Source organism: Sapajus apella, unplaced genomic scaffold (assembly GCF_009761245.1).
Source record: "Sapajus apella isolate SASKATOON/1434 unplaced genomic scaffold, GSC_monkey_1.0 scaffold32, whole genome shotgun sequence".
NCBI lineage: Eukaryota > Metazoa > Chordata > Mammalia > Primates > Cebidae > Sapajus > Sapajus apella.
Window position 1 is genome coordinate 19,743,312 of NW_022436972.1, and position 15,690 is coordinate 19,759,001.

General features: G+C 36.1%; 1 protein-coding gene and 1 long non-coding RNA gene across 6 annotated transcripts in view; one reads left to right on the forward strand and one right to left on the reverse strand.

Annotated features, from left to right (window-relative positions):
- Window positions 1-293: 293 nt before the first annotated feature.
- LOC116562450 overlaps window positions 294-15,690 on the forward strand; it is a 54,616-nt gene continuing 39,219 nt past the window's right edge. The window contains exons 1-3 of one of the 5 annotated variants that reach the window (XR_004273945.1): window positions 294-831; window positions 9,161-9,306; window positions 11,273-13,583. This is a non-coding gene — a long non-coding RNA (uncharacterized LOC116562450). Of the gene's footprint in view, window positions 832-4,079; window positions 5,139-6,737; window positions 9,307-11,272; window positions 13,584-15,690 lie in introns of those variants that run through there. The other 4 variants (XR_004273948.1, XR_004273947.1, XR_004273946.1 and 1 more) reach the window with 4 other exon arrangements.
- LRRC63 (leucine rich repeat containing 63) overlaps window positions 9,318-15,690 on the reverse strand; it is a 65,060-nt gene continuing 58,687 nt past the window's right edge. Inside the window, exon 9 of the mRNA XM_032294720.1 lies at window positions 9,318-11,395. Within this exon, the coding sequence (XP_032150611.1) occupies window positions 11,182-11,395 (214 nt within the window). The 3' untranslated portion in view covers window positions 9,318-11,181. The remainder of the gene's footprint in view (window positions 11,396-15,690) is intronic.

Consider the following 15,690-nt stretch of genomic DNA (forward strand, 5'->3'; position numbering starts at 1 on the left):
AAATGCACTTGTAAGCACTAGCGTGTAAACAAAGAGAAACTTAGTCTGACAGGTCATATTGATAAAGTTTCAGAGGCACATCAGGGCCTAGCAAGCAAGAGTGTCAGGATTGATTAGTAATGTCTGCTGTGAGCTGGGGAATATGATGATACCTGGTTAGAAATTTGCCATCCCAGTAGATGCTGGGAGACTCAACAACAAATTGGATTTTGCATGCAGCTCCCGGGTTTTCCTGGTTTGCTGATTGATAAGACTTTTTTTAAAAAGAGGTATGCAGAGATATAAAAAGAAAATATAAGTTGACCAGAAATGGTTGACGTCTTCCTGGCGAGTAGGTCATATACACCCGTGTCTGGTGAGGTGAGAGAGCCCAGGCCCCTGCCCCACCCCACAAGTGAGATCACAAATCAGTTTTCTTCAGTTTTTCCCAGCCTTACACGGAAATCTGACTGAAAGCAGGTTTAGAAGATGGCCAAGAGCCACTTGAAGGGAAAAAGGAGCGAGTTAACAACAGATTCTCCAGTAGGGGGAGTCTAACTCTTTGCTGGTGTCATTGATTAGTTTTCTAAAGCAGTATCTGTTAGGATTAGATTTGGCAGGAGAAAACAGAGACCCAAAATATCAGTGACTAAAACAAGATAAAAATCATTTCTCTCCATGTACAAGATAGGGAATACCAGGTCTGATACTGTGGCTCTATGATGCCATCAGGGACATAGGCCTCTACTCTCTACTCTTTATTCTCAAGGTCACCTTGTGGTGAAAATGACTGCTGGAACCCCAGTCATCCTGTCTGCATTCTATGCTGGAAGAAACAGTGATGACCAAAGGGTAAGAAAGATCCTCTCTCCAATCAGTCACCTCCCTTTCAACAGCCTTCCTGGAGTCTTATCCAACACTTTCACTCACGTTATTGGCCACAGTATAGTGGACAGATATAGCTACGAGGGAGCCTGGGGAAAGTAGGAGCTTCTACTGGGCGGCAATCGTGCCTATCCAAAAACCGGGACTCTGCTCCTAAGGCGGAAAGAGAGACAGAAAATGCCATGGGTAATCAGTCTTTTGCACCACACAGGTAGTACTAGAAAAACAATGGCTTTAAAACTTCTCCCCTCTCTCAGTATATGAAAGTGCTTTGCAAAATTATGAACTGTATAGACAAGGTAATTTGGTTTATACTGGGATGTAAGAGTTTGAAGTAATGCAAAGACAGCATACTATTTGATGAGAGATTAAGTGAGCAAATTAGGAGTATTCAAATCAGAATGTCTTTTTCTCCCAACAAACAACTGTATATCTGAATTAATTTTTAAAAAAAAACAAGAATGCATAGTCTGGCATCTCTTCTGAGTCTGACATAAATCAGAATATTATAAATGGTGAAATCATTTACACAACATTATTATTGGAGTCACTTTCTGATTTTGAGAATTTATTCAGCTAAATAAATCTATAGAAAGTTCCCACTCTGTGCAAAGCACTGTTCCAGGAAATACTTACAATTAGCAAACCAAATAGCATATTCTACTTCATAAAAGGAAAAAGGTATAATCCATTAGTGTGTGCATTCTATGAGGATAGAAAATTCCGTCTGTTTCATTCATCATCATAACTGAAATGTAGAAGATAGTATCTGGCATGGAATAGGAATCTATTTCTTAACTGACTGAATGAATGAATCCAAAAAATACTGATCTGCCACTTACTCTCAAAAATAAAAGTATCCTGGGAAAAAATAAATCAGCTTGAAAGTGTATGTGTATGTCTGGCTTTAGAAAATGGATGCGTTTCTGAAGAATAATACATTAAATCATATTTAGAGCTAACAGCTTAAAAGTGTCATATAAAGATTCATTTTCTAGAACAAATAACCATTTTATAAAGAGAATAATTACCTTTGTTTACTTGACAAATACAGATTTTTAAATATATGGCATATTTGTATAAGGTGGCGTAAAGTCCACTTTAGTACTCAGAAGAGAACAGAACATGAATTAAAACTAACACATCGTTTTGTAATATTAGTCCTATAAAAGTATTTTTTTCTATAAAAAATTTATAGGCTTAGTGAATTGATGAGTGAACTAAAGCTTTTTTTAAAAAATTTCTTCCTCCATAAGATGCAAATTAAGCAAATAGTTCTAGAAACTCCCCTTTCTCCCTCATGCTCAACATCCAATCTGCCAATTTGATATTCTAAACATTAAAAACAATTTTCCTCCACACCACTACTACTGCCATGCCTGGCTGGAAACCTTAGCATTTTCTCTGAATTTCCTCTGTATACCTACCAGACTAATCTATTCAGAATACACATTAGATTATATTATTCCTCAGTTAAAACCTTTCCATGACTCCTTAACAGCTAATAACAGTCCTTACATGGCCTGTGAGAGCCTTGTGACCTGGCCCTGTTTATTTTGCTAGTATTATCTCCCATATATCTGTCATGCGTTTTACAACAGCAAGATTGGTTTAACTAACGCTCCCTCAGAAAGTGAATCCCCCGAGTCGGCTCTGTGCTGCTTCACTGTGCTTCCGTGGCATGCCGGGCACACCTCTGTCATAGAAATTCCACATTACACTTTATGCAAAGGATTTAGCATGGGCGTCAGGCATCTAGTAGGTGCTCAATAAATCACTGATGAATTGAACCAAGTTTTAACAATTGTGATCCCCAGAGAACACTAGTTTGGAAGTTTTATCCAATAGTTAATATAGTTGTTATTTTCTTCCACTACAAAGCAACAAATCTCCACATCTCCCAGAGCTATGCAGCAAAAGAACACTTTGAACCATTTGGCCTCACTGTACAGATGTCCTCCTATAACTGTTTTCTGATCAAACACACAGCATTTCTTATTGGTGAAAAAATAGGACTTCCTAATATATCCTATTAGGAAATATTAAAAGAGTGGCTAGGTAGTCAAAATGAGTTGGCACTCTTGGTTTGTGGATATATGGATTTCTGAGCTTAATTACATTTGGAACATTTGCATTGCTTGCTAGCTAAAGGAATCCCATTTAAAGATTAGAAGTGCTGAACTAAGCACAACCTGGAGAAAGTAAAAAGAAGAATCAATTTTTGTCATTAGTCTACCTCCCGTCTCTCCCCTAAATGTAATGAAAACAACAAATGAAAAATCAGAGATCCTCAACTGACATTCAATCATTTGAAAAGGTCATTGTGTTTATCATTTAAAAGAAACTGGGTAAATGCATGTTTAAAATCTATTTTAGGAATACGAACAATCATGTCCTTGAAGGCAGCCATCATCGTACAGGAGAAAGGAGAATGGGCTGAGCAGACACAAGTTCTGACATTAACAATGAGAGCTACCCTTTCCTGAGTCCCTACAGTGTGCCAAAATCCTGCATCAGGTGCTTTGTAAGTCCTGTGCTTTGTAAGCCCGGCCTGTTGTATGGAGGCTTTTCAACTGGGTGTTAACCCATATTCCTGGGAAGGCGGGGGAGAGAGAATTTTGGGAGGGACCAAGCATCAGTAGAGGAGGTGATTGGCTTGGAGAGAGGATATTCAACAACATAACAGAAGGGACCGCATCTTGCCCTCCTGAGTAAGCAAACTCCAGGGCCTCAGCAGCTGTCCTGAGCCTGCCGGAAGCCAGGCTCTTGGGTGGCACCACCACGAGCCCTTATTGCTGCTGCACCAGCCTGGCTGCCTTGGTTGAGGATTGGTCTTTCCCCATCCCTAACCCCTCCCCTGCTGTCTCTGGCTGACAGTGACACCAGGTAACATCTTTAAATCATCACTCAAGGTTGGTTGGTGCTGGCAGTTTATGGGAGTCAGATTGTCAGGGTAGAGGCTCAGGCTGCATGAAGTCAAATATGTGAAAGTAAAGCACTGCCTTGGTGGGCAGGTTATGTTTAAACAGTGATACCAGTAAGCTATTTATTTCTTTATTTCTTTTTTCTTTTTTTTGAGGCAGGGTCTCCTCTGTTGTGCAATCTTGGCTCACTGCAACCTCTGCCTCCTGGGTTCAAGCAGTCCTCCCACTTTGCCTCCTGAGTAGCTGGGCCCATAGGCACGCACCACCATGCCCAGCTAATTCTTGTATTTTTTGTAGAGATGGGGTTTCTCCATGTTGCCCAGGCTGGTCTCAAACTCCTAGGCTCAATCAATCCACCCACCTTGGCCTCCCACAGTGTTGGGATTACAGACATGGCCACAATGCCTGGCCAACCAGCTACTTCTTGAGTGCCTGCTACCCAGAGGATATTCAATATCCCTTGTGAGGTACACAAGTTATTACACAGTCCTTAGACTCCAAACACAAAATGATAGTCCCTATTGAAGGGGGCTCAGAACACCCTGCCCTTCCTTCTCATCCTTGCTTTCACCACAGTCAGCTGAGAATGCCCCCTCCACACAGTACTCTGATAATGGACAAGGGGACAGAGAGCAGGCAGAGGTGGCATCCAGTTTGTCAGAACAAGGCAGAGTATTGCATGGAGATATATTGGGTAAAACTCTGAGCTTGGAAGTTATACTTTTTGAGTAAATGCATAAGCATAATATCCAAATAAGATGCAGACAAAAACTGCAGACTGTATTGTTTTTACCACAAAAAAATATGGATCATAGAGAAGTGAATTCCCCAATGACTGAATTATCATGATCACGATCATTACATTAGTGAAGCTACACAGTACGTTACCAGATGGGCGACTCTAACCTGTGGGCCTCTCAGCTCTCTTCAAACTAAATCAATCCTCACCAAAATCAAAAGCAGTTTACTTGGTGTGGGAAAGGGAGATAAAACAACATCATTTTAAAGAGTATAATAATTCTCGTAGAAAAACAAAGGTACAAGAATAGCTAAAAAGTTTTACATAAGGACAGCAATGAGTTGGAACTTGATAAATCAGGTATTCTGAGGCTTGGTTTTGGTTAAAATAATTTAAACATTGGCATTACATAGAGAAGTTAATGAAACAGAATAGAAAGTGGTGGAATAAAATGGCCTAACCATGTAAGAATTTAGTGTATCGTAAAACAGTATTTCAGATCAGTGGGTGAAGATTGAGCAGACAACGGCTAAAGGTACAACTTCCCAGAATTCTAGGAGGACCTGAATTTTGGAACCACACATCGCTTGCCATACTGAGGTAATTCTGAGGTGAGTCGAAGACTAATTCTGAGGTGAATCAAAGATAAAAATGTAAAATAAGTAAGGTTTAGGCCAATATGTGATTTGGGGATTGAAGAAGGACTTATTAAGCTTAGCAATAACAAGACAAACAAAAAATAGATAGATTTTATAATCTAAAATTTACATTTTCTTTACTTCAGGAAATCTCACTTCAAAAAGACAGACAATAAACTGAGAAAAATATTTTCACCACAAATGACAGAAAATTAATATTCTCTCTCTCTTCCTCTCTCTATAAGCTGTTACACATCAACAAGATGAACAAACATACCAACAGAAACCTGAGAAAAAGATGTAAAGGGAAAAATCATAAAAGATAATAGGATCATGACTATTTAACATGGAACCCAAATCAACTTTATTATTAATTAAAAAAATTAGTCATGTCTAATTGGCAATGAATATATTAATTAATATCAGTAATGTGGGCTTAGGCAAAAAGGGCATATTATACAGTACTGGTGAAAAGGTAAACTGATATGAAGAATAATTTCATCATAAAAATTTCTATCAAAATTGAATGAAAATGGGTAATTTTGGCAATGATTTAGCTTTAGAAATTTTCTTTATCAAATTGTTTATAATAGAAAAAAATGAAAGTAATATGCTTAGTGAATATTAGATAAGTAAATTGGAGCATTTCCATGATGACATATCAATATTGGAATATAACAACAGAAAGGTATTTGTGATATATGGTTGATGAGAGAAAAATAGAAAGCGTCACCATTATATGATCCCATTAAAAGTTAAAACATTTTTAATTTTCACAAGGGTAACACACACTTATATTAAAAATTCAGTCAAAAGTTCATCTAGCCAAAAGCAAAGGACCCTATCATCAGACACTAGATTATGTTTCCCAGACATAACCATGAAATTCATTGTTTATCATTCAGGTGGCTTCTTTCAACCCTTTTCTTTGCGTATGCAGACACTTGTATGCACACAAACTCACTGTTGCAGGATGACTTTGCAATTCTCTTGAGTATTGTACAGACAATTTCCATTATTCCTATTTCCCCTACATGTCTTAATTGAGCAAAGCACACTTCGCACTAGGAGTGAGAAAAAGATAGAAAAAATAAAGAATGAAAGAAACAAGAGGAGGGAAGGAGGGAGGCTGGAAAGAGAAGGAATGGAAGGCAAGCAAGTCAAGGAACAGGAAGGCTAAAAAAGAGCCTGGTTATTGAGATGTTTACAACAATGATCAAGCAAACCTAGAAACAGAAATGTTCACTCATCTCTCTTCTTTCTCTGGTGCTCCAGGAGTTTTGGAAGTTACATATAATGTGGGGCTTACAGTGATTACCAAGTGACTTACACTGGTTGATAGTTGAATTTTTAACCAGTCCTGCCACTGGGCACGGTGGTTCAAGCCTGTAATCCCAACACTTTGGGAGGCCAGGCAGCAGGGTCTCTTGAGCCCAGGAGTTTAAGACCAGCTTGGGCAATATACGAGACCCTATCTCTACAAAAAATATAAAAATTATCTGGGTGTGGTGGTGCCTGCCTGTAGTCCCAGCTACTCTGGAGACTGAGGTGGGAGGATCCTTGAGCCCAAGAGGCCAAGGCTGTGGTGAGCTGAGATTGTGCCCCTAACTCCAGCCTGGGTGATAGAGCGAGACCTGTCTGAAAAAAACAAAAAGCAGTCCTGCATTCTTCAGTATTTTTTTATAGATGGGATCTCCAATGATGATGATGTGTAGCTGAGCCCAGTGAGAAGACAATGAGATATGTTACACCAAACCTGTCTCTCTTTTGAATCAACACTTTGATGTGAGCACTCTGACCTCTGGAGAACAGTGACTCTCAATTTTAGGGAGCATTAAAATCACCTGGAGAGGTAGTAATTAAGATTCCTGGATAGAATCCCCAGAGATTTTGATTTAGTAGGAGGTAGGTCTGAGAATCCACATTTTTAACATGTGTACGAATGATGCTAATGCTGTTCTTAAATTAATAAAGTAAAAAAAAAAAAGCCCCACTGGAACAAGGAAGATTCTTCTATATACAGCTGCATGCTTATAGGTACTTAATGTTTAAGTAATTGCAAGAAGCTGGTTAAGAATATTTGGGCATCTGAAGGAAATTAATATGAAATAGACTTTTCACTCTTAAATATTTTTTGAGCTGGGTAAAGTATACTAGTATTACCTATTTAAAAAGCAAATAAATACATATGTTTTCCAACTCCCAATTAAATATAAATGAACATACTTTTTGACCCAGCAATTTACTTCTAGGGAAATATACCACAGATATTTGTAAACATGTGCAAAGGACAAACTTATTCATCACAACATTTTTTTCCCAAGCAATAGGTTAAAAAGATAAAAGTCCATCAAGTAGTGAACTAGTGAAATAAACTACATGTTGCTCAGTGGAATAATATGCAACATATAGAAAGAATATAAACTAATAATGTACTGACGTGGAATAACCTCTATGACATAATTTGAATGGAAAGGTGCAGAAAGGAGTATATATTATGCTAATATTATACAGATAAGGTAGAAATATTTTTATATGTTAGCATACATATTCATAAGCTATCCTGGAATACAATATGATTGATATCGCTGGTTGTCTCTGAGAAGGGAAAGGGATGCCAGGCATCTGGGTTAAAGAATTTTTATCCTATACTCTCTTGTACCTTTTGAGTTATGTGATTATGTTACCTAGTAAATATTTTTCAAAAACTACTTGGTAGATATCTTTCCATTTAAGGAAACACAGTTATCTAATTTTTAAATGACTGAACTGATAATGCCTTGTATTTACTAGATTTAACTAATTCCCTATTGATGAGCTCTTAGAATGCTTCTAGTTTTTCACTATTGTAAATATCCTTGTGGTAAATATACTTGAATACATTTTTAGACATATGTGCAAATACCTTTTAGCAGAAAATTATTAGACTTATGGTAAAAAATAATTAAAATTTGATTGTTATAGCTATGCAAATATTAAGCTCATCTTTTTGTTGTTATTGTTACTTGTAACAGCTTATTGCATGTTAGGAAGTTCGAGAATTTTAGCTGCCCAAAACACTTTTTCTTCCCCTAATTTTCAGTTCCAGAAATTCTTCTTTCTTGTGGAGAATATCATTAGCATGTTTTGGGAGGGGCTAACTCTGCCTTACCTATTTCCAAAGATGGGCATGTGACCCAGGCCTGGCCAGAGTAAACAAATCATGCTCTAATGATTTGTTTGTATTTGGATTGGTGACCCAGGCTGAGCCAATGAAAATCATCCCTAATGTATTTTACAGTAACAGTTGGGGTAGTGTGTTTTCCTTTGAGGTTCCTGAGATTCTTGTATATGAGGCTGGAATGATTAATGGCCATCCATATTACCTGGATATGAGGCAATTTTTTAAAAAAGTATTGGTAACAGATAGATGATAAAGTGAGCTAGATTAGATAGAAAAATAGATAATGCCTTGATGACACAGTTTGAGGTCCTCAATGAGTTGTGCCAGATGTATACATACATCCACAACATATGTATATTTGTTGAAAACTTCATTCTTTCCTGGTCATATATACTATATTTTCCCCAGTGTTCTGCTTGTCTTTATTTTTCGTTATTTTTGCTATACATTTTAAACATTTTTTTTTACATGATAAATTTGTTCATCTTCTTTAAGGTTTCATTTCCAGCTTAAAAAAAACTTTCTAAATCGATTTTTTAAAGACCGTAAGTATTATTTTTGTATTTTTAACTTTATGTCTAAAATTGGAAATTAACCTTTGGTGTGCTGTGAGGAAGATAATCCCATTTTTTTAAAAAAGAGTAATACATTATATAAATGTGTGTATACACACATACACATGTTGAAATAATTATCTCTGGCTTTCATTGGGTGGTGGTATAGCCAAGTGCCCCATTTTTAAAAGGAAAACATGATGTTTTTTTTTCCTTTACCCCACTTCCTACTTAGCTCTTTAGGAATGCAATTATAACCTTTACCATCTCTCCATCAGGTGCAGCAAGTTTATCTGTTTACTTAGAAGTTCCAGAGACTAAAACGTGAAGCAAATCAGGCCCATCTGGAACTCTCAGACACCAGGAGACTGCCTGAATTTACAAGGTAGCTGCCTGCCGAGGCACCAGCCAGACTACCTGATAGGTAAGACCTCTGAACCAAGTCACACAGACCCTGCACCTCTTCCCCTATCACCTCTTAAAAAGCCCTTGTCTTCTGCCCTGAAGGCTGAAGTGGTATCTAAAGGCAGGAGTCTGTACTACTTCCCCTCAGGTAGGTCTTGAATAAAGTCACTTTCCAACAAACCTTGCTCTTGTTATTCAGACTCTGTAAGCAGCGGATTACTGAGTTACAGCGGCATTACAAGGAGGATTTTGATTTCTTCTTAGGTTTAGTTGTATTTTCTAATATTTCTATAATAAATATGTCTTACTTCCATTCAAAAATACTATAAGTTACTTTTTTTGGAAGATCTGTAAAAGATCCCTCAGATTCAAGGTTTATACTAAGCATGAAGAGATTGGGTTCTAAGTATATTTCATATTTGTCCAAGTATCTAGGTTTATTTGTTTTGAAATGTCTCTCAGAATTTGTCATTTCCCTTGAAAGCTATTCTTTTTTATTTCCTATGTCAATGTAAAACTACTCAGTTAAACCCAAACCCAACATGTTTTGAATAAGTAAACATTCTTCTTTCCCCAAGAAATATTTGAGGAACAAGTGTGAGTATTAATAAGCTATATGCCACAGGGAGTTAGAATTATTTTTTCATCTTGTTTTCTGAGTGTATTACATTTTAATGAATTAACTTACCATACTATAAATATACCTTTCTGTATTACATGTGTAATATGGTAGTTACTTCTTTCATTATAAATAATTTTAATCTTGTGCTGGAGAATACAGTGTATACTTCTCAAGCTCAGCAAAGTTCACCTGGTTCTGCTTAAAAATGAAACAGAGTCTCAAGGAAAAGTGTGTAAGCATCACAATTTATTGAAATCAATAGTCAGAAAAATTATTTTGCCTGATTTATCTTTATTTAAATGATATCACAAAATGATACACACAAACATGACATAATGTATATTTTCTGACATTCTCTAAAGATAGCTGTGTAATTTTAAATCATTTCATATCACCAAATTTAACTGGCAATGATATTTGAGATTTGAGTGAACTGCATGTAAAAGTTACATTAAACAATTCTATGCCATTCTAAAGTTGTTTGTATATCAAAATGATCTTTTATCTTTCTCTTACCAAATGTTAATTCTTAAAGCAAGTTTTACTGTATGCATATGCTGCTTTGCAATGTTATTTTGTAAGTTGTACTTTATTTTCCTGTCAGGCTATCACTGTAGGCCTTGGTAGACACTGGTGCTAGCCTATGGAAGCAGGCAAATGTCCAGTTTCTCTGCTTTAGGAAATGAAGTTCAAGGTAACAATTAAAGACTGTACCAGTTCTCTAAAAACTTGGGAAATTAATTCAAACAAATAAATGGGGATAGAATTAATATTTTATTCCCCAAAACAACCTACAATTGAGATGGTAGGCACTGGACAGATTCCCACAGAAATGCACAAGCATTGAGAACGTGGATGTATGACCTTGCAGCTGTATGCAGCACAAACCCCACTGAGGACTCTGCAGTGGTATCTTATCACTTAGTATGGATGCATGAAAAGGCCAGTTAGATATAATCCATTTTGCAAGGGATTTTAACATTTTTCCTTTTATAGTAAACAGGTTCTGAAATTTTCCAGATCTCTATTTAAATCTAAAGGCTTTACTAATCCTCCTTGAGTAATTATTCTGCAACAGTTACCTAACAATCACAAACTTTCATAAGGAGCTAGAATTACAAAGAGAATTCATATGAGAAGACACATGTCTTCCAAACAACCTGTACTTTCAAAGAGATGAATTATTATATGTAGATATATATGTAGTAAAAGCCAGTAAAGTTCATATATATGTGTAAATATATATATGTATATATATGATAAATCATTGTACTACAATTCTTTTGACAACTCCACATCTAGTGCTATTTTTCTACTAGGACTACCGCCTAAAACAAAACTACTTTCCTTTATTATTCTATAGCAGGAAGAAGAACAGACATAAAACATAACAGGAAGCTGTGGTGCTCCAAAAATATCACAGGATCGAATGACACGAAAACCTTCACCAAACTTGGGACCATGACACCATTCACACTTGGAGGTGCTGAAATGGAGGAAACAGCAAGTAAATATTTAATAAATTTTTATTAAAGATTCTGTGCTATGCAGGACTCCAAATAGTATAAAATATGGCCCTTATCTTCATTAACAGCTAAATGAGTGCTATCCATTAAGTGATTGACTAAATGCTAAAAGAGCTAAACAGTAAAGTAGATATATGTATAATACAATCCTAGCTTTTTAAAACAAAAAAGTATATATGCATAACAAGAAAAGACTCTAATGATGGATCCCTATTTGAAAATAGTTATTCTTGGGAAATGTGATCACAGGGAATTTTACATTTCTTTACAATATGTTTCTTTATTTTCTAATTCTTAATAATAAACGTATTATTTTTATGTTACAAACTAAATATATTATTTTTAAAAATAAAGATATCATCATAACCGAGTATAGAATTAGAGTCCATAATGTATTTTTAAATGGTTAGAAATCAGTTAAAAAATATTAATCCATTAGTACATGAATAGACTGTTCACAGAAGAAAAAAATGATTGTCAAGAGAACATGGGTAAAACTTCTCAATCTCCCTAGTAATTGGGGAATACAAAATAAAACAGCAAAGAATTACTATTTCACAATCATCAGATGGGCATAAGGTAAAAGTCTGACAAAAAAAGTTTGGTGAGGATGAGAATCATTAAGGATTCTCATACTTTCTTAGTGGAGTATAAATGGGTGTAATCACTTTGGAAAATGATATAGCAGTTTTTACTTAAATTGAAGATGTGCATACTCTGTACCTAGATAAACTTGCATGTTTGCATAAGGAGATGTTTTTAAATGTCCATTGCAGACTTCACCATATTAATGAAATATTGGAAACAATCCATATGTTCATCAGTAAGGGAAATGATAAACAAATTATGAAACACTCATTGCAAGACAAATGATTCAGAAGTTAAATGATGATCTAGAGCTATATAAATCAATATTGATAAATCTAAAACAATAATGTTGAACATAAAAAACAGATTGCAGAAGAAAATACTGTGTGATATTTAAATATTTATATAAACTATAAAACATGAAAAATAATACTATATATTTGTCAGAATTTTTAATAACAGTAATCAGTGTTCTAGTCTTCCGTGCATACTAACTGGGTGTCCTATAATTCAATCAAATTTTGACACTATCTACCCAGAGTTAGCATCAGACTTCACAGGTTAAGGGCTCAGTCCCACAGGACTGCCCTCACTTCAGACACCAGGGCAAGTATTGGATCCCTGTAACAAAAAACAACAAAAGAAAAAATAGATAAATTGTACTTCATAAAAATGTAAAACTTTTAAGCATCAAAGGACACTGTCAACAATGTGATGAGGCAACAAGCAGAATGGGATAAAATATTTGCAAAATATATATCTGATAAGGAATTAATTTCAGAATATAAAAAACTCCTATAACTCAACAACAAAAAACAGAAAAAAAAATTTTTAATGGGCAAATGTCTTAAATGTACATTTCTCCAAGACATACAAAAGGCTGATAAGCACTTAAAAAGAAGCTCAACATCACTAACCATTAGGGAAATGCAAATCAAAATGATAGTGGGATACCATAGCTCATTGCAGCCTCAAAATCCTGGACTCAAGTTATCCTCTTGCTCCAGCCTCCTGAAAAGCTAAAACTAGAGAGCTGCATGCCACCACATCAGATAACTTTAAAATATTTTTTGTACTAGCTGTGTTGCCTAGTCTAATCACAAACTCCTGGCCTCAAGTGATCCTTTTGCCTCAGCCTCCCAAAGTGCTGGGATTACAAGGCATGAACCCCTGCCTAGCCAGAATGAGTTATTTTTAGTAAAGATAAGTTCCAAGTATTAGTTACTGTCAAGGCTTCATAGTTTAGTGGAACTGAGTAATAATTTTGAAAGTTTAGTCTATATTTCTAATTAAACATTGTCTTCAATAAATGGTGCTGGAAAAACTGGATATCCACATGTAGAAGAATAAATTAGATCCGTGTCTTTCACTGTATACAAAATAAACTCAAAATGGATTAATTTCCCCTGTGATTAAACATAAGACTATGTTTAAGTATTCAAACAAACTATAAAACCACTAGAAGAAAGCATAGGGGAAATGCTTCAGGACATTGATCTAGGCAAAGATTTTATGGCTAAGACTTTAAAAGCATAAGCGACAAAAATAAAAATAGACAAATGGGACTATCTCAAATTAAAAATCTTCTGCACTGCAAAGGAAAAATCAACAGAATCAACAACCTACAAAATGAAAGTAAATATCTGTAAAGTATATATCTGACAAGCCACTAATAAATATATGAAGAACTTAATTCAACAGGAAAAAAAAAACACCCAATCTGATTTTAAAATGGTCAAGGAATAAATGGACATTTCAAAAGAAGACATATAATTGGCCAATAAGTATATGAAAAAATTTTCAACATCACTAATATTTAGGAAAATGCAAATCAAAACCATAATAATGTATCTTACCCCAGTTAGAATGGCTATTATCAAAAAGATAAAAAGTAATAAATGCCGGTAAAAATGCACAAAAAAAGCAACTCTTACACACTTTCAGTGGATGATGTAAATTAGTACAGCCATCAACATGGAGTATGGAGGTTTCTCAAAAAACGAAAAATAAAACTATCTTACTATCCAGCAATCCCATTACTGGGTATTTATCCAGAGGAAAGGAGAATAGTATATTGAAGAGGCATCTGCACCCCATATTTATTCCAGCACTATTCGCAATAGCCAAGATATGGAATTGACTTAAATGTTTATCAACAGATGAATGGATAAAGAAAATGCAGTATATACACACAATGGAATACTATTCAGCTATTAAAAAAAGGATAAAGGCCGGGCGCGGTGGCTCACGCCTGTAATCCCAGTACTTTGGGAGGCCGAGGCGGTAGATCACGAGGTCAAGGGATCAAGACCATTCTGGTCAACACGGTGAAACCCCGTCTCTACTAAAAATACAAAAAATCAGCTTGGCATGGTGGCGCGTGCCTGTAATCCCAGCTACTCAGGAGGCTGAGGCAGGAGAATTGCCTGAACTCAGGAGGCGGAGGTTGCGGTGAGCCGAGATTGTGCCATTGCACTCCAGCCTGGGTAACAAGAGCGAAACTCCGTCCCAAAAAAAAAAAAAAAAAAAAAAAAAAAAGGATAAAATTTTGTCATTTGTGGCAACAGGGATGACCCTGGAGGACACTATGTTAAGTGAGATAAGTCAGGCACGGAAAGATAAATACTGCATGTTCTCACTCATATATGGAAACTAAAAACAAATTGAGCTCATGGAAGTAGAGAGTAGAATTGTGGTTATTAGAGGCCGGGAAGGGTAGGAGGAAGAAGAGGATAGGAGAGGTTAAAAATGGAAAAAAATCAGAGGTAGATAGGAGTGTTAGTGTTTTATAGCGCCGTAGGTGAATATAGTTAACAGTAATCTATTGTGTATTTTCAAAAAGCTAGGAGATTTTAAATGTTCACAACACAAAGAAATGGTAAGTAAAGTGATGGATATACTAAACTGATTATTACATACTATATACATGTATTGAAATATCACTCCGTATGTTATAAATATGCCTAATTATGTGTCAACCAAAAATAAAAAAAAATAAAAACAAAAATTTCTAACATTCTCACGCATAAGGAAGTCAAGGTAAAATTTGTGAAACATGAGTCTTCTGATCCCATCCTCAAAAGAGGTGGATTCTCTGTCTGAGGTGATATAACGTGGGTAGAGAGACAGAAAGAGGTAGATAGCAATCAGAAGTTGTACAGGACAAAAAGACGAACGTAGCTGCAAATCAACAGGGCAGTCACTGGAGCGACAGCAGTAGCTGAGCTTGGAGTGGCTTTGGTGCAAGTCCACAGCTGAGCTGCAGTCCAAAGAACTTAGCAAAAGTAGGATAGTACTGAAATTTCAGTAGCTGGAAATTCAGGATTAAAGCCAAGGGTAGACATTGGAGGATGACAGTGGTTAGGGTGACAAATCCCTCCTTCACTGTTCTTATTTTTACTAATATCACAGTCATCTTTGGTAGGTAGCTGGTAATTTTACCTCCATTATTTGTCTTATTGCATTTCCTACCTGCTCATACCCATGCTTATTACTTTGAATCAATCCCTCCTCACCTGTTATGGACACGAGTGTTTTAACTGACCTTCACCCAGCCTTCCCCTGCACTAGGCCATCTTTGACCTACTGCCAGGTCTATTTGGACTCAGTGATTCTTACGGCCTGAAGAAGAAACTTCCAGTGCATTCAGTGATCTCCAAAGGACAGC